Source organism: Planococcus citri, chromosome 2 (genome assembly GCF_950023065.1).
Source record: "Planococcus citri chromosome 2, ihPlaCitr1.1, whole genome shotgun sequence".
Lineage (NCBI taxonomy): Eukaryota > Metazoa > Arthropoda > Insecta > Hemiptera > Pseudococcidae > Planococcus > Planococcus citri.
The window spans coordinates 48,138,244-48,156,802 of record NC_088678.1 but is presented as its reverse complement, the minus strand read 5'-3'; the positions used below and the strand labels follow the sequence as shown (position 1 = coordinate 48,156,802).

At 34.0% G+C, this 18,559-nt stretch overlaps 1 protein-coding gene across 1 annotated transcript in view; it reads right to left on the bottom strand.

Annotated features, from left to right (window-relative positions):
* LOC135836203 (serine protease nudel-like) overlaps positions 1–15,406 on the bottom strand; it is a 33,401-nt gene extending 17,995 nt beyond the window's left edge. The window contains exon 1 of the mRNA XM_065350877.1: positions 14,790–15,406. Within this exon, the coding sequence (XP_065206949.1) occupies positions 14,790–14,882 (93 nt within the window). The 5' untranslated portion in view covers positions 14,883–15,406. The remainder of the gene's footprint in view (positions 1–14,789) is intronic.
* Positions 15,407–18,559: the final 3,153 nt, after the last annotated feature.

Below are 18,559 nucleotides of genomic sequence, written 5' to 3'. Positions count from 1 at the left end.
TCAAAAACTTTTGAGCCAGTGGACAGGGAATAGGTACCTCTTTCGTAAGAAGAAAAAATATCATAAATGAGAATTTTAATTTTATCAACTTTAACGAATTTTCAACTCTCATTTTTCGAGGACTTTACCCATCTTGTTGAATCTCTACTGGTCAAGTTGGACCATTTTTATCCATTTCACTTTTCAAGGATGTAAAAAATTCACTGTCTTAAGTATTTTTATGGATGCGAAATTTCACTTCAAGAATAATTTGTTAAACTTTTTCAAGCCATTGACAAAATGCCAATCATCTCAATAAATTCTCAAAATTTTATCGGCTTAAAATGAGACTTGAAGGGAGAAGGCAGGTGTGAAATAGCGGTCTAAATTTTGTCACTGTGGTATAAATTCAGCCAGTGAAAAATTAAAGGCGCCAAAACTCACCAGACATAGATTCCGTTAGCGCTGTTCAAAGGAGGAAATACCGACTCCCAAGTATGAGCTACATAGATATAGACGTCTTGAAAATACCCCAATTTATTATTCGACCTTAACGGTACACCCGCGAACCATATTTCCGTAGTCGCCTCATCGCCTGCATTATCGTTGATAGTTGTCAATAATATACCCAGACCTAGGTAACCAAATCGAATTTTCGTAGTCTGACCAATGACCATACCTATTCCGGTTTCCAGGAAAATACGATCGAGTACCTTGGTATACGAATAGCCGCAAAATTTAATTCAAATATTACGAAAATACCCTCGAAATATTGATATTCATCGTGGAGAAAAATAACTGTACACGATGAATATCAAATTACTCGTGAAATTGTATACAAATAATCGACTAGTAGGTACCTACTACCTATATACCTATACGTACGAAAGTGCAGACCTGCAGACTACGTCCACCATCGTTCGAGCGGAAAATAATAAAATATTGATCATTTTTTTCTTCCTATATCATACCATTATGTAGGTACCAATACTAAGGCAGGGTTTTAAGGTGCATTCGTACGAGTAACAGATCTGGATACGTAGCCAAAAAATAAATGATAGTGAACGTCCATTAACCGCATCACGATTTCCTTTTCAAAATTTGTTGACTGATTGGGTGAATCGTGCCATGATTCGTGACTAAATGGTAATAAATAATGTTGATATTTGTCTCGAAATGGAAAAAAATAGCATTGCTAATGTATCTAGACCTATCTATGGTAGGTATGGGTTGAAGAAATCAAAGTATCATATTTCAATGACCGATATCCGCACCTCTACCGGGTCGTCTAGCGGTAAATGCCGCCGCCGTTCGATATGAATTTGTTCTGATATAGGTGTAGGTATAGGTACAGTGTTGTAGGAACCTATGCTGCGGAATAAATTAATATCTTCGCCATAGTTTAACCTAATAAAGTGCCTTACTCCGATCTCCCTGTTGTGCTGTATTGTACCGAAAAAATTCACTCTCTACTATTTATACTTTACTCAAAAAAGGCACCTATATCTATAGGTAGGTATAGAATAATGACCGCACGTAGTACCCGTATGTGCTATAAATTTGAAATAGGCATTGGAAATAATTTTCTACACGCTGGTATAATAATTACCAAATAATAGCCAGTCACCAAAATTCTATAGAGTGATTTTTATACACTGAGATCTCTAGGAGTACCTATAGCCTAATTCAACGACCATCACATTCATCAAAGATGCTCAACACGACATAATTGCCGACACCTTCATTCAGTTCAGTCACGCTTGTTGGATTTTCATCTATCGTAATTTAGACATACGTTTCTAATTAGCCAACGTACCTCCTATCTAACCCATCCACCTATCGTGTAAATATTTAAATGGCTGGAAAAACGTAGAAAATTGATGGTCTTGTTGTATAGATGCTGGTTTTTCTTTGCGCGGTGTCGAATCTGCGAATATCAATAGAACTGGAAAAACAGCGTGAATGGTATACGGTGGTAAGGCGCCGCTGTTATAATTGAACAACACCATAATAATTTTAACTTTGTTTTCACCGCATCTGGTTGATTGATTGATTGATTGATTGATGCAACTTAGCGATAAATTTATGGTCTCATGTATGGGGCTTTGAGCGATGTCGTGTAATGTTGTGAAAATTAAAATTTAATTTGGATCGAAACGAACTGCAAGTTCACATTAAAGATTCATTTGGTAGATATTTCTTCAACTCTGCAGGAAAACGAGACTTAATTGAGGTACCTAATTATAAATGAAATCAAATCGTAATTTTAAGCTTAAAGATTTTTAATTTCAAGTACTCACTACTCGGCACTAGCCACAGGGTGACTTCTAATGAATGAGTGCTATTGCCTGGTTTTTAGGGTCAAGTGAATACTTAAGTAGGTAGGTACTCGTACCTCAATTTTTCCAATTCAAAATTCCGTCAATGTCGACTGATCTGAAATTTAGCTCACTGAAAGAAACATGCACTTGAGAACCAAATTTAGAACTGCTGAAGTTAATTTTTCGATTTTTGACGAATTTTTGAAAATGGCGGAAAAGCATATTAGTAGATATGCGTATTTTATGCGTATTATTGCAAATTCCAGCTTCACAAGTTGTCGTTACAAGCTGTAGATTTCATATTTCTTGTTTAAAAAAATAGAAAATCGTCAATTTCTACAACAAATTATTCAAAACTTCTTCTAGGTACCTCCTAAAGTCGACTACACTCCCCGAATCGAATTCCACTATTTTCGATCATGGCGAATTGAATTTTCAGCTGCAATTTGAAATTTCTGATAAAAAGTCACACTTTCGTTGGAAGCTCAAAGATTTTCCAAAAATTGAAAAATCAACCTCACCAGCTCTGAATTTGGTTCTAAGTTCTGGATGACATGGTTTTTCAGTGAGCCAAAATCGGGTCAAGAATTTCATACTGAACATCCAGAATTCGCTGAAACGCTACATTTTATGAATGGGGGTTTCCTCAAAATCAATGGAAAATCATCATCAGCCGGAATGTCCATAGTGCCCTTATCAACTTCGCTGTCTTCGATAGAATTTTGAACATTTTTCAAGATGATTGAACTTACGCTGAAAGCTCCAAAAAGTGTGTTTTTTAATGTTGAAAAATCTTCTTCAAATATATTTTTTTGTATTAAAAAAAAAAATCAAAAAAGTTATTTACTGAAAAGAGAAAAAGATACAGTTTTAGTTCATAAAATGAAATTTTCTGTCGTTTTTGACAGTTGAGTGAACTACGAGTAATTGTAAGTTCCATTTTTTCAACTTCTCCGACACATTTTCAAAGAAAAAATTTTATAAAGTTGGTAAAATTGGTAAAATTGCGGTGGCAAAGTTGAATTTTAATTTTGGCGTCCAAAATTGATTGCTGATGGTTGGAAAGATTGACATAGAATAGGCCAAAATGAAATTTACTACAAGCCATAAACTACCGTAGGATTTACCATATTTGTAACCCTTTCGATTGATTTATGGGCAAATTTACAAAATCAGTTTTTGCAAGTTCAAATCCAAAATTTTCTTCAGTGATTTTTTTTGAAAAAAAAATGAAAAATCTGCCCTTTAAAACACAACACAAAAGGCTGATATTTAATTCATAGGTAAGTAGGTACTCCATTTTTATATGTAGATACTCTAAAAGCTGTTGATGCCCTTCTTAGTGCTATTTTAGAGTCTCTATACTCATAGTAAGTAGGTACTTTTTTGAATTTTTCAGTTCTTAAAAAATCAACTGAAATATGAAGTTTTAACCAGCCAAAACGATTTTTTGAAAAATACCTACTATGCATCAAATGAAAGGGTAACAAAAACACGTACTTACCTAAGCAAAGTGGATTAATGATTATTCGCGTATAATGTTAGTGTTTATTTCAATTTCAGAAAAATAAAACATTAATTTCCAATGAAGTGTTCATTTTATCAAATTTGAAAATAGGTACCTATAATTACATTTGATTGGAATGAGAAGGAAAAAATTTAAGATTTTTAATACTTTTTAGGGTGAACCGACCCCCAAAGTTGTAAAATCTTGAAAATTTGCCTGTACTCGACGAAGTCAATAAATTTTGAAAATTTCTAGCCTTAATAAAAAGTCTTATTTGTCCACTTTTTAAAAACTTGAATACCTAGTACATTTTTGAAATTAATTACCTACATATTTTATCAATTAGCAAAATTGTCTTCTCATCTATTATTTCACATTACCTAAAAAACTCACATTTTATTCGGGAAAAATTGGTATTTTTTTCTCATATCAGTCGAAACATTTTTTGTTGGCCCCCCTCCCCCTCCCTTACTTTCTTCCCTAATTCCAATTTATGAAACAACCGACCAAAATCTTCTCATTCAACTTGAGTACGTGTTCGGACAATTTTTATGAAAATTTAGAATTTTCAATGTATTGCTGGAAGCCCTCCAGATGCATTTGAAACCACCTCCAATCAACTCAACACGTTAAAATTTCGGAATAGTCTAACATCATTGCGTTGGATAGAATTATATGGAAATTTCAACTTTCAAAAATCTGGTGGAGGCTCTAAAACTGCTCAAAACGGTGCAAAAACATTCCCATACATCAATTTGAGGAACTCAAAGTAGAAGAATAGATAAGTAGGTACATACATACCAAATTTCAGCTTTCGAGGTCAATTAGGTGAAATTTTGATTTTTTTCGCATCTGGCCTTTTGATTTCCAAAAATTCCCCAAAATTTGAAAAATCCACTTCAGCACCTGCACTTTTGCATGTTTCTTGGAAATAAGTATAGCCTTGTCCGATATAAAAATTTGCTTTCCAATAAGTCGATAAAAAGAGTAACAAAATCGGTAGGTATATTCCAGTTTATAGATACTGAATTTCATTTTGGATCTAGGTGGGGTAATTTTTCCGAAACTGAAAAACCCGGAAATCTGCTGGAGGCCCAAACTCAAATCTACTTGAAATCATCACCGTCAATCGATTAGAGATGTTCAAAGTTAAGATATTAGATATGAACAAAAATTCAATTTTCCCTACTTTAAGTTGATCAAATTTTGAGTTTTTCGCGAGAATTATCTTACTGATATTTGAATGTTCAAAAATTCGTTAAAAATCGTAAACTTGAATTTAGCTCTAGAAATTCGGCTCGTTGATGTATTTTTGAACGCTTTTCGCTTCCAATTTCGCATTGATCAGTCGAAAAAAAAATGCTGCCAATTGAGACAAATACCTTGTCACTAACATACCAATAAGTAAGTACGTATGTGAAATGCATCTTCACATGTTGGCAACTTTAAACACCCAGAGTACGTGCACTTGTTATCTCATGTAAAGGTCTACTTTCGTAACAATAGGCCGGAATAAACTTAACCTTATAACACTCACACTTATGTATGTCTATGTACATACTACATAGCTACGCATTGAAAACGTTGCATCAGAATTACCTACACGACTTACACGATGAGAACGAATTGGTCATTAAGAATTATAGCGGTTCATTGACTAATTAATGCGGCTTGTTTGGAAGATTTTTGTATACAGACGCGCGCCATCACGCCAGGTACCTATACGCGTAGGTATAATTAAAACGGTCGTACTCGTAAGTAAGCATAAGTAAGTACATATATATTCGTATCGTACGCAATACGATGCCCATACTCATACCCATAGTTAGAGCAACTCAAACTCGCACAGTTTCCGGTATTTGGGCGGTATACACTGTTCCCATTTCCATTGCATATATACTTACGACGAGCGAGGACCGACATTCGTACCGAAGATTCGTGTCTCTGCTGCGCCGGAGATATACTCGTACCGGGAGACCGGCATTGGCAAGGTAACGAGAAGCCATGACGTACAAGTACACTGACCATGCTATACGACACCTGACAGACCTATTTAATGTTCCATAATGGCCAACGAACTGTGATATTCCAAAGACTGGCTAGATGCGGCTACGGATAATTGTAGACAAGCTAAATTAGATTTTTCCCATCTGCCATATCTGCCATATATGACGTCCTATAGGCAGTAAGTAGGTTTTTTTTAAAAAAAAGCATTCGGTATTCGGTAGTAGGTCGAAGTCCAAACGAATGGAAAACTTGTCAGAGCTGTCCTTCTGCCATGGTGATGGATGACTTTACAGGCGCAGACCTACCAAGCTAGATTTACTCTTGAGCTGTTTGTTCACGCGTACGCGTCCGGATCTTTTTTTTTTACCTACGTCTGCGTACACATTTCAGAATTTTTATTAGCAATGAATGTGCAGTCTAGCTTAGAGATGATCTCCTACAATATGTTAGGCATATACACCTAAAGACTGAAAAGAAGTACGAGTGCCTATTTGAGGTTAACGTGTATTCAATAGAGTGGATATTATATTTCTCCTCTTTTATCCTATCCAACGTGCAATGGTCACGCTAATACGGATGAGATATGTTGAAATAATTATTATAGAACGATATGCAATGATAATGATGATGATGACGCGGACGGTGATAGCAATACATGCTGAAGAAGGTAGGTAACCCGAGACAAATTGCGGAAAATGATTATTTCTATAAGGTCTCAACTGCAGTGCATACAGAATCTCAGCAGTCCACAGTTGTATGTAATTATCTATGTACCTATTCCTTTTAAAGAATAAGTATTCACTCGTCTGTACCTCACTATATCTGACCGGCCAGTCCTCTAACCAAAATTTAATTGCGTTCGTTAGAGCGGAAAACTGACTTGATACTTGGTATAGTAGCACGAGTTTGAATATACTTTATTGCTTCGAATCATTAAATCATTAATGATGGTGAGCCAAATGGAATATGTACAATTGTACAAGTAGGTATTGAAAATATAAGTTGTAATTTAACAACAAGAATGCAGCATTGAAATGATTCCTGGTGGCGTAGAAAAATTCACAAAAATGGAAAGTTTCATCGTATAAATATTAAATACCTACAGAGTGCAAAACCAGGTCCAAGTTCATTTGAAGTTCAAGAGATCAGGAAGAGACCGTAGACTGATCGATTTCTACTTGAGTTTATTTTCACACTGATAAATCACTCAGAAAAAAATTAACAAGGAGGAGGAGGAAGGGGGAAGGACTGGAATCGTTTTTAAAAAAATCAAGAAGTGCATTACTTACGTCAAGAGAGCACAATCAAGCATTTCAGGTGTTTATTTTCCGATTTTTGGCAAATTTATAAAAAAGTTTACTTAGGCACCTACCTAATTTTTTTCGAAAAAAATGGAAATTTAATACCGATTCTAGACCTTTCTAATTATTGATTGTGGTGGTTTCAAGTTCTTCTGGAGCCTCTCGCAGATTTTTGGATATTCCAATATGTGCTATAGCTGTTGTACAGAATATTTGCCTAATCGGAAGCTGAGAGGTTGCTATTTCAAATTCAAATTACTCAAAAATGAAAATTTCCAAAATAAAGCCTAAGTAAGTAACGTAACTTTTAAAGAAAAACAAAAAAACAGCCCATTTCTAAGATAAAGGGAGTTACAAATAATTGAAAATTATAGAGAAACTTGCAAATTTTCAAAAAAAAAAAAAATGTAATCGAATTTTTTCTGATTTGAACATCAATTTCAATGTTACCTTAGAAAACGAAAAAAAGCTCTAAAACAAAAATGACCTTGAAATGAGGTCATTGATAAGCCTACTTATTGTGACTTTCTTGAAAATTTGAAACTTTTTTATGTCATTATGACTCTTTCGATTTTGAAGATAATTAGACCGGTTTCATAGAAAATTTTTTGTATAGATCATTTTCAAAAATTAAATCAAAATTTACATCGGATATATTTATATATTTATTTTTGAAAGTTTTTTTTAGCCATTATTGTCCCTTGATTGAGTGGATCATAAAGATGGTAAATCCAAGTAGGTATATGGGAGCTGAATTTCATTTTGACCTTTTTAATCTTTTCAATATTAGAAGGGGCAAAATATTTGCTGGAGGCTCCAAAACGGTTCGAAACCATCACTAATCAATTCGCGAGGTAAAAAATGAGCTACATACTCGTATAAGTAAATCATATTTTTACTAAAATATTAGAAAATTCTGATTACTTCAAAGATTGACCAAATTTTGAAAATTATTTACAGAAAAAAATAGCAATAAGACTAAGTGAGGGGGAGAGTGATTTGGAATATTTGGTTTCTGTTAGAAATAAAATGGTTATTTGCATTTTTTTTTTCAATTTTTTGAGATAATTTTTGAGGGGGCGGGGGTGATTAGGAATGGTTTCTCGTTAGGAATGAAATGGTAATTTGCATTTATATTTTTTTCAATGTTTTGAGATAAGTTTTGAATTATTAGGTTTAAAAAAAATGGGACCTACAAAAAGAGATCGACAGTTGCATTTCCTTACTTTTGATTTTTATATTTATTGGTTTTTGTGCGACCTTTCAAAGTTTCTGGGGGATCGCCTTCGATTTGAATGAGACAGCGATTTTTGAAAATAACGTGGCTGAAACTCTTATAATCAAAATTTTGGCTGCCTAAATTGATTTTTCGATTTTTGGTAAATTTTTGAAAATTCAAAATTAACCATTTTCAACGATTTTTACCTTTAATAAAAGTGGTAAAAATTATTCGATCCTGAAACTAATATTGTGAATCTTCCAGCATTTTCCGGAATTTTTTAATTCTTCCAGAAAGCGTGAAAATTGATTTGGGCAGATGAAAATCAAATTATGGCTTATTCTTGACATTTTCGACCTGATTAACAAGTTTTCACGTCTGGAACAATTTCTAGGTGGACACCTCGAGCGTGTTTTTTTGACCAGTATATTTCATAAGGCAAAGAATCAAAAATCTTCTGATCTTTGGGAAATTTTTGAAATTTGCATAAAAAATGTTTTTTATCTTACTTATCCAAAATCAGTCTTTTCTCCCCGTATCCAAAGTTCGCCTTGGGTCATTCTGGAGCCTCCAGCGCAATTTTTGATTTCTCTATAGTTCTTAAATTTCTCCAAAATGACTGGAAATGGTAAAATTTGCTTCGGGCGAGTTGATGTTCATTTCAGGAATAATTTTCATCTTTATTATTGAATATTTTTAAAAACACAAATCCAAAAATGGTCAATTCTGAATTTTCAAATATTCGTCAAAAATCGAAAATTGATTTGGGTAACAGGAATATTGGTTATGGAGGATTCATATACCGTGTTTTTTAAAAAAAATTGCGGTCTCGTTCAAATCGCAGGCGGAACTTCGAGTGGTGGCCTCAATTTGTGAGAAGAGGAAAGAAATTGAGGAAAAGGTCCCACAAAAATGTCTAAAGTCACTCTCTTTGGGCCGCTATATTGCGTGTTCAAGTACATAGTGTAAAACAGGAAAAATTAAAAAATTTTCACTCGGTGAGAATATTTGGGTTTAAAGTACATACTTGGGAGGAATTTCCAATTCGGTTAGGTTTGGTTAGTGGATATTTTTAGCACCAATAATTTGAATCATTGAAAATTCATAAAACAAGAATTGAAGAAGGAAATGCAAATCTGAAACTTGCTTGAGGATGTTTTTTTGGTTCTCTTTCAAAACTTCACTGGCTTGCCCAAAAACATTGTTGCAAGTTGAGGTACATGTACCTACCTTAAAGGTTTCAACGCTTCAGCGATCAGCGCAGCTAAGAAAATGGACGAAACTGATATCTAAAGGTTGAAATAGTCTCTCATGTCAACCCTTCCATACTTCCGTATGAAATATTGGTGGGAGGGGTAAAAAAAATGGAAACCCTCAAATCATTTTCAGTTAATTCCTTCAAGTAAGTATGTGACTCTTTTGCTTGAAGAAAAAAGTTGTTGAAAAATTCTCTGAAAGACACCACTGCCCATAAACTGACAACACTCTAGACACGCAGACAACACAACAACGCGTTACCTGCATCTTGACCTTCTCACTGCCTGCGACTGTGACCAAATACATTTTTTTTCTATCGCATTTATCACGACCTTTACTTACATAAACCATAAACATAACCATAAGACAGAAAAATTAATCTATCGTCTATGAAGTAATTAAGCTAAACTCCATGGCAGAATCTAAACGGTATTTTTATTACTGGAAGTAATTGCAGGTAAGTGCACTGCATACACATTAAACCAGCTAAGTTAATTAGCTAGTTCCAGTTAAAACTGTCGCTTTCCTAGACTCACATTTCAGAGCTAAGCTTCCCTTTATACTGTGCGGTTCTTCAAACCAAAACCGTCAATTTTATCCGCAGGTCCACGAGTCTTCGAGGTTTCAGTGATGGGTTTAAATTTTATAGGTGGATGAGTTTTAAACTCTTGATTAACCTAATTAAGAAAAATTAACTGTTTATTGTCACCGAAAAACTCAAGTTGGCGGTGTTTTATGAATGAAATTTCATGTAGGTATGTAAACAATTGATTCGTTTTTTATTTCATTTTTTTGTCAATGAAATTAAAATACCTACTCAGTAATAAGTTGTAAAAAGTATTTCATCTTCGGATGAAGATGTGGAATTACGTTTGGGTATATTCGTAAATCATCAATATGCAGAGTTGCAGACGACATGCAACATGCAGCATGCAGCAGGTAGCAGGCTCGTGAGAAGAAAGATGTGATTTGCAATATGTACATATTATTGTGATTGTCAAGGTTATAAATACTTGTTTTTCAACATCGAAAATAAAATACGACATTCATTTTGCAATTTCCGCATGATTTGTGGTAAAACGAGTACCTTTTGGTGCATGTACCAGCAAATCCTTTACTCGTATTAGGTAGGTATTTTGTTCACTCCTTTGTACATACGTATATCTATTTATAAAGCAATGAAATCGATCGAAATCTATTCCCAAGTATACCCAGCTGGCAACTATAGGTAGGTATTCGTATATTTATTTTTCAAAAACAATTCGAGTGCAATGCACTGTTTTGTGAATTTTTTGAATAACACGTGACTGTGTAGAAGTTAACGCTAGAGAGTACAATACCTACACGATGTTGTTTGTTCGTTTCTTAACGCCAATGCTACTGCTGGATGCTGGAAGAAGAATAGGTAGAAGGTAGGGTATACATATGGAAGATACTCGTAGATACAGATACGCAGCACATGTGCAATATTTAACGGGCCAAGACAAGCACTAGATACCGAATATAATTTACACAAAGCGGATAAATTCGTGATGATGTTGTACCGTATATTCGTGATCACTTGGTCAGTTTATTGCCTCATGTACCGTATAATAGATTCTTATTTTGTTAGGTACTTACATGCTTGTTAAAAATATGTAAACGATAAGTGTACATGACTTTTAATACGAGTTGACCAGTTTACATAGTGGTAACGGTTCATGTTACTCTGTTTTTCATTATACGCCTATTTGTTCGAATTAAAACAAAATACTCACTGCAGTGTACTATTTAATGACCTGGTTTACGTGGAATTTACCATTAGCAATGGAGCTGAAAGGATATTAGAATTATAACGTTCACAGAATGCAGTTTTTCGACATACCTATTTACTCATTAGGTATCTAAATTAGCGTAAAGATGCGCATAAATGCATTACTTTGGTGAGCTACGAGCAGGAAAAATAAGTGGTAGGAAGACAAATGTAAATTTTGGGGTAGCTCTCGACCTCTCATGTTCCGAAAGTTTCAGTTCTTCAGTTCAATCAGAGTGAAAGACTCACAAGGAGGGCAGCTACCCTAATTACTTGGCAAATAAATTATTGGATTGGATAAAAAAAAATCGTTGGGAATTTCATGTTTAGAGTATTGTCAAAATTTGGTTTATTTTACAAGAAAACACAAGAATCTTACTAAACTGACGAGGTAGAGATTAGAAATATTGGTTAGTTTCCTGTTTTCAACCACCTGAATCGATTTAAGGTAGTTTGGTGGTGCTCTGGAGCCTCTAGCAGATTTTTGAATTTTCCCAATTGGGAAAAATTGCCACGAATAGACCCAAAATGGAATTTTTCACCGATCAACTCGGATTTAAAATACTGCCTCTGTGACCTTTTTGATCAATTTTGGCACAAATTTTCAAAAGTCATATCTGCCAGTTCAAATCTTACACCTATCCCCCCCCAAATAAAAAAATATTTTCATCTTTTTTGTTTGTTTATTTGAAAAATTCTTCAAACTTCCATTGGAGACTCCAGGATATCACCAGAAGACCCCCCCCCACTCCCCCATCACAATTGATTTTTGAAGTCAGAAATTAGGTTAGAATCAAAATTTTAGCTTTTTCTGTACTAATTGCGTTCAGCACGTACATGTTTTCATTGTTTTTTTTTTTTTCAGAAAAATTGCTGGAGAAAATTTTGTATTTTTAAATCGATGAAGTAGATTTTGAAAATCTGTTTTGAAATAGCCCCAAAAGAGTGACGAAGAAGGTAGATGTATCCGAGTGGCTATACTAAATTTCGTTTTGGTTCCTTGTGTAGTTGATATACCTAATTTCCCCGGAACTGGAAAATCCAAAAATTCGTTTGAAAATTCAAAACTGCTGGAAACTACAACCAATCGATGTAGGAGGTTCAAAATAGGGTATTAGAATCAAATTTCAGATTTTCAGAGCAACGCGTCCAAAAACGAGCATTTTTTCAAAAGCAACTCTGGAGAAATACAATATATGTACCTACATAGTTTTGGATTTGAAACCCACAGAAGCGGATTTTGAAAATTGTATAGCTTGAATTGATTAAAACAGCCACCACGACTACCTGAGTTTATTGACACTGAATTTCATTTTGAGTTTTATTTATAAAAAATTTTCTAAAACAAAAATATCCAAAAACTTGCTGAGAACTCCAAACCGGTTCGAATCCACCACCAATCGTTTTAAAAAGTTGAAAATAAGATATAAACTAAGTTTCAGTTTTCTCTGCATCAATTTAATCAAATTTTGAATTTTTCATAGAGGATGCTGGGCCAAGACCTCTAAAATTTTCATCTAGTTTTGCACTTTTGAATGCACTTATGTTTTTTTGATTCGATCTAAGAAAAATTCCGCCAGTTTGAGATACCCATTTCGATTTTTTTGGAGGAAAAAATCGAAATGAATTTAAATGGCTGAAACTTGCATTTTTTAGAATTCTATCCAAAAAAAAAGAAGGAAATTATTTGAAATTTTGTTGCTCAATAATTCTAGTTTTCTTTTCAGACTCGTACGGAAAACAACAAAATTTTAAAAAAATGTAAATCAAATTGCTCAAGTCAAGTATCAAAGGCCCATTACTCCCCCAGCAAGTAGTGTTAACTGTTAAGCCAAACTTAGCACCTGACACGTACAACCCTTCTTATTCGTATTTTCCAAGTTTCAAATTACCTACTTTATGAGACAGGAAAGAGAAGGAAAGAAAAACATGGGTTAATTTGAGCCTCGAAGCATTACCTATTCATTGGGAAAAAAGTGCTCTCAAAAATACTCAACAAGTTCAATTACAATCCCCTCCCCCTCCTCCTCTGAAGATTGAAAATTATTTTATTTAAGAGAAGATTGATACTTCCTCGAACTATATCTCTGCACCAGGATGAATATTATGTGTTTTGGCGAAATGTCGATCAAAAGCTTACGTGCACACTTGGGGGAGAGAGACAAGATCCATAACTAGGGTCACATCAGCTCAGGTATAATAGGAGACTCCTTGTTTGGTTCTTGGGATACCTGCTCATTTCCTGGGCATGAAATTATAGGGAACTGGATAAAAACAGTCGAACCGGTTTCGATACAGTTTACTTAAATACTTACCCAGTAGGTATAGGTTAGGTAATGTCAAAATGTCTCTTTTGCCTTTGAATAGGTATTTAAAAATACAAACAAACATAAACAAAACATAATTCAAGTTTTTCTGAGACTCTGTACCTACCACTACTTATACCAAGATATTTTGGCCTTTGAGGAAACTTCGATTGAAATAATTTCAGCGAATTTACTCAAGTAAAAAGTCATCTTGACCTATAAATGAGTTCGAGTTCTGTACCTATCATCGGGGATTTTTTTGGTAAAAAAAATGAAAAATGATTTTTAATGTGAAAAAAAAACATAATTAGGTATTAAAAGAATTTAAGAACATAAAAAAATGAAATTTTCAACTCCAAAATAAGGAATATTGCAGAAAATTTACTGATTTAAAAAAATAATTTCGCTTTTGATTTCATGAAAAAAAATCATTAGGTAGGCGAATAGTAATAGGTACATACATATAATGAATAAACAAAGTTAAAAGTAAACAAACTCCTTGATAAAAAAAAAAAAAAAAAAAAATAGAATTGAGCGAAAAACTTGAAAATAAAATACCGAACAAACAAAGAATTTTGTAATTTTTTGTTAAAAAGTCAAATCAAAAGAATAGATACTTTGATATAAAAACTTTTTTACAGAGATAACTGAAGAGTTTCAATAAAAAAATTGTAGGTACAATGGTACATAATGCCATGTGCTTGAAGAACATTTCTGATAAAAAAAATTTGAGACGAACCAACAGTTGAAATCTGAACAATTTTCAGGGAATTCACCACATAAGATTGCTCCATCCCTCCCCCCTCCCATTTCCTCCTAGACATAAGGGAGAAAAATTCAAATTTGAACAAATATTTGAAGAAAATTTCAAAATTTCACTATTAAAATTTTAGAAATTTCAAAAGCTCAAAATCCCAAGTATTTTTCATGCCAATTTTCTTATTTCAAACTTTTTGGATTTTGTTTCGGCAAATCTCTACAAAAATTTAAAATAATGTTTTTTGCTTACTTTTTAAAATTCAACGCTACAATAACTTACAGTCAACACTCGTAAACCGGTCAACTCCAAAAAAACAAAAAAAATCTGAAAATAGCTTTACCTGAAACTGATGACAATTCGGAATAGACGATTGATGACTTAAAGGGTGCCACGGTGGGATATTATACATGAAAGTCGTATCACCAGTGGCCATTTCACCAATTTCGTTGCAACATAACAAAAAAAATAAAAATCGCTATTCGCGGCGATGTATAGAAAAAACACGTGAAAAAGCACCAACAACAACAACAACAATAACAACACCTTCACAAGAATAATGCGATGATCAGCGAGTAGCCCGAACAACTACGAAACTGAAATGATGAAGCGTGTGATCCTCTTTGTGCGTGGATTTCGATCCCTCTAGTTCATTGCCATAGCCATAGCCATAGACGCGACGCCGGGTACCTGTACCTACTTCTTGCACATACACAATCGAACGTGATGATGGCATTACAAAAAATGATGCACCCGTTATTTTATATGTATAAGTTTGTAGCGTACTTGCCAGTTCACTTGGCAGTATCGTGCGCCTCTTGATAACATCTTTATTGGCCGCTTTCGGTGGAGTTTTTCTGCTCGGCTCGGCTCGTTGTCTGTCTTTTTTCAACAACAATTCATACCTTAGGTTATGGTTCGATATTTAATTACAGTCGTGGTGTTTGCATGAATAATGACTGATCGTTAAGAGTTTTAAATATTTACAATATCGACGACTCTGCGCTGCGCGCATGATAAATCATACAGCAGCACGTTTTCTCAGCCCAGATCTTCGCTGGCTGTGTAGTGTGTATCGCTATCAGCGTGATACCTTATAAATGATACGAAAATCTATAGCGAATAAAAAAATTCACCTGTGGTTTTCGCTTCATTCGGTAATGATTTTAGCCACTAATATGAATTTTTTTGCGCTATCGAGATTCCTACACATTGATCAAGCTAACCGCTGCTGAAACTTCGTATAAGATGAAGTACGAAACCGCAATCTTAATGGTCGCAGTGCAAAGATCACGTGTATAATGTCTGGGAAGTATTATAGGTTCCTTGAAATGACCACAATATAGCTCGATATGCACTTCTCCATATACCTATTACCTATACGAAGATATTATTATTTTATATTTTATCTAAAGAAAATTATAAACTCGTTTATGTTTATTATTACATTTTATATAGCCATTTGTTTATAGTGCAACATTTATGTAGGTATAGGTAGTACGATAGCCTAGCATCTAATTAACAGGGTCCTTTATCTACTCGTAGACTCGAACCGCATCGTGATAATGTATCATCTACGTGCAGTTTTGTAATGAATAAGCGAGCAGTCTCGCAGATTTTCAGCAACGTAAATTATACTTATGAACAAAATTTAACACCTACTGATAAAAATGAGTTAAGCTGAGATTCATTCATGTGAAAAAGGTGTAGTTTCTTTATAGTTAGGGGTACTGCCTGGTGCATATAAAGGTTTATGATGCTGATAAAGAGCCTGAGGGGCAGGGAAGATGATCATTAATACGAAACATTACGAATCGTCAAACTGTATCCTAGATCTTTCCTTTTTTTTTGAGGTTATCAAGATGGCCATTATACAGCTGCACCTCCCTTACTGTGATAATTGTGATGCCTTAGAATGAAATGAAAAAAATATTGAGATACCTACCTACATATACAAGGTGTCCCATCGAAAGTGGGAAGGCACCTTCCTTGATACTGAAGTGTGTCTAGAGGAAAAGTAAAAAAATTGGCCATAAAAACTGAAGATGAATTCTTGCCCCACATTAAAATAAATTGAAAGAGCATGCAAAAAAATACTTCAGTGGCCGAAATTTCAGGAGCTAAATTTTTTGATGAATTTTTAAAAATCAGATTTGGGCCGAAAATTTAAAAAAAAAATAAAAATTTTCATAAAATTGACCTAAGAAAAGTACAAAAGTTTAAATTTGGCATGTAATCTATTTTCGACCCCCTTCTCTCCCTCCCCAAACGATTGGAAACGGTTTCGTCCTTTTTTTTGAGTAGTTCTGGAGTCTGCAGCAGATTTTTCAAAGTTGAAATTTCCACAAAAGTTTGCTCAATAAAGCTATGAAAGCTAAAATTTACTTTATAGGTATTCCAATTTCAACATGCTGAGTCGATTGGAATGTAGTTTCAAGCTGTCCGGAAGCCTCTAGTCGTATTCTAAAAACTCTAAATTTTCAAAAAGGCTCGTAAAAATTGCCCAATAAACGTAGGTACATTTTTCCATGAAATTTTATTGAAAATTTGAAAAAGGTAAGGTTCTAAACCGACAGTAAACGATTTTGGAAAATTAGTGCTTAACTGAGGAGTCCAGGGATCGTAGAACGTTGTAACCGGACGTTTTTTTCGAAAACTAGAATTTTTGAAAAGTAGATAACTGAAAGCTCCATGAATGGCTTGAAATTACCAGCAGTCGAATAAGTTTGTTGAAATTAGGGTAAAATGTAAAATATATTTAAGCTTACCAATTTTATCGGGTAGAATTTTGTAGAAATTTCAACTTTGAAAAATTTGCTGCAGGCTTCAGAAGTACAATTCAAACCGGTTCAAAACCATTTCCAATCGATTTGGTGAGTCAAAAATAGGATACCTACCAAATTCAGCTTTCTAGATCTATTAAGTAAAATTTTCATTTTTTAAGCCCAAAATCTAAATGATTTTCAAAAATTTACCAAAAATCAAAAAATGTGCTTTAATTGGTGATGTGTTTTAGTTTTCGATTTAATAGCTTTGTCTGGTTCAAAATGTTTTCTGCCACAGTTGGGATCCCTATTGGGATAGGGACATCCAATAAGCAGGTAGATATAAGCAAAACCACGAATGATGAATATGAATGTATGTAAATTTAGACTAAAATTCTGCGAAGAGCGAAAAATGGGATAGTTGCACGAATACTCGTACCACTAATACCTACCTATCTAATTAGAATGAAATGGTAAATAGTTTACTTATCTGAAATGCATAATCGCACTTCGTTGCATTTTTACCGTTAAACGATAATTATTTCACTGCAGGGAATTTTTATGTTCTTTGATCTTCAACTATGTTCTCGGGAAAAAATATTACTATTAATATTATTCTATAGAAAATGTACCCCAGGCATCCATTCAGCAATTGGAGCATCGTGAGTCCTAATCTCTGAATCCAAGAAACCTCCCTCGTTGCAAAAAAAAATGATATTAAGCTATAGGTAGGATTATACTTACCTATTTTGTTATTTCATGGAGAAATGTCTTCTAATTTGCGCAATAAATTTTCATTTTTATCTTGAGTAAATAGTCTATAGGTAGGGCTGAGGGGTTCAAAATTTTTCTGGATGTTTCCTACTCAAATCTCAAAACTGTTGTTAAATATTTCCCAAGTACCCATATTTTATGTGCTTGAAAGCGAATACAAACCTCCTTAAAAAGTTGGTTTTTAAAATTTTTAACCTGAGCTTACCATTTTGAAAATTTTGAAAAAAAAAATACCAAAAACACAATGACTTGAGGTCGAAATTCTGGCGAAAAAATTTAGTCTGTACAGCTGTTAGATTCGGAGTAATAGCAGTTTGGAATTTTCTTTTGGGCTTTTTGGCTGGAATATGCCCAAGAAAAAAAATTAAAATTCCATGGAGTGGCCCTCGATTCCTACTAAACACCACCTAAATTTCAAAATTGTTGGTCCACATGGTGATAAAAAATAATTTTTCTCGTAAAAAACACATTTTTCCGCATCTGTGGTAAGGGAAGGGAGATTTGGGAGAAATTTTTTGGCTGTAAAATTCTTTTTGAATCTACCAAAGATACCCTGTGACAATTTTCTAAATCA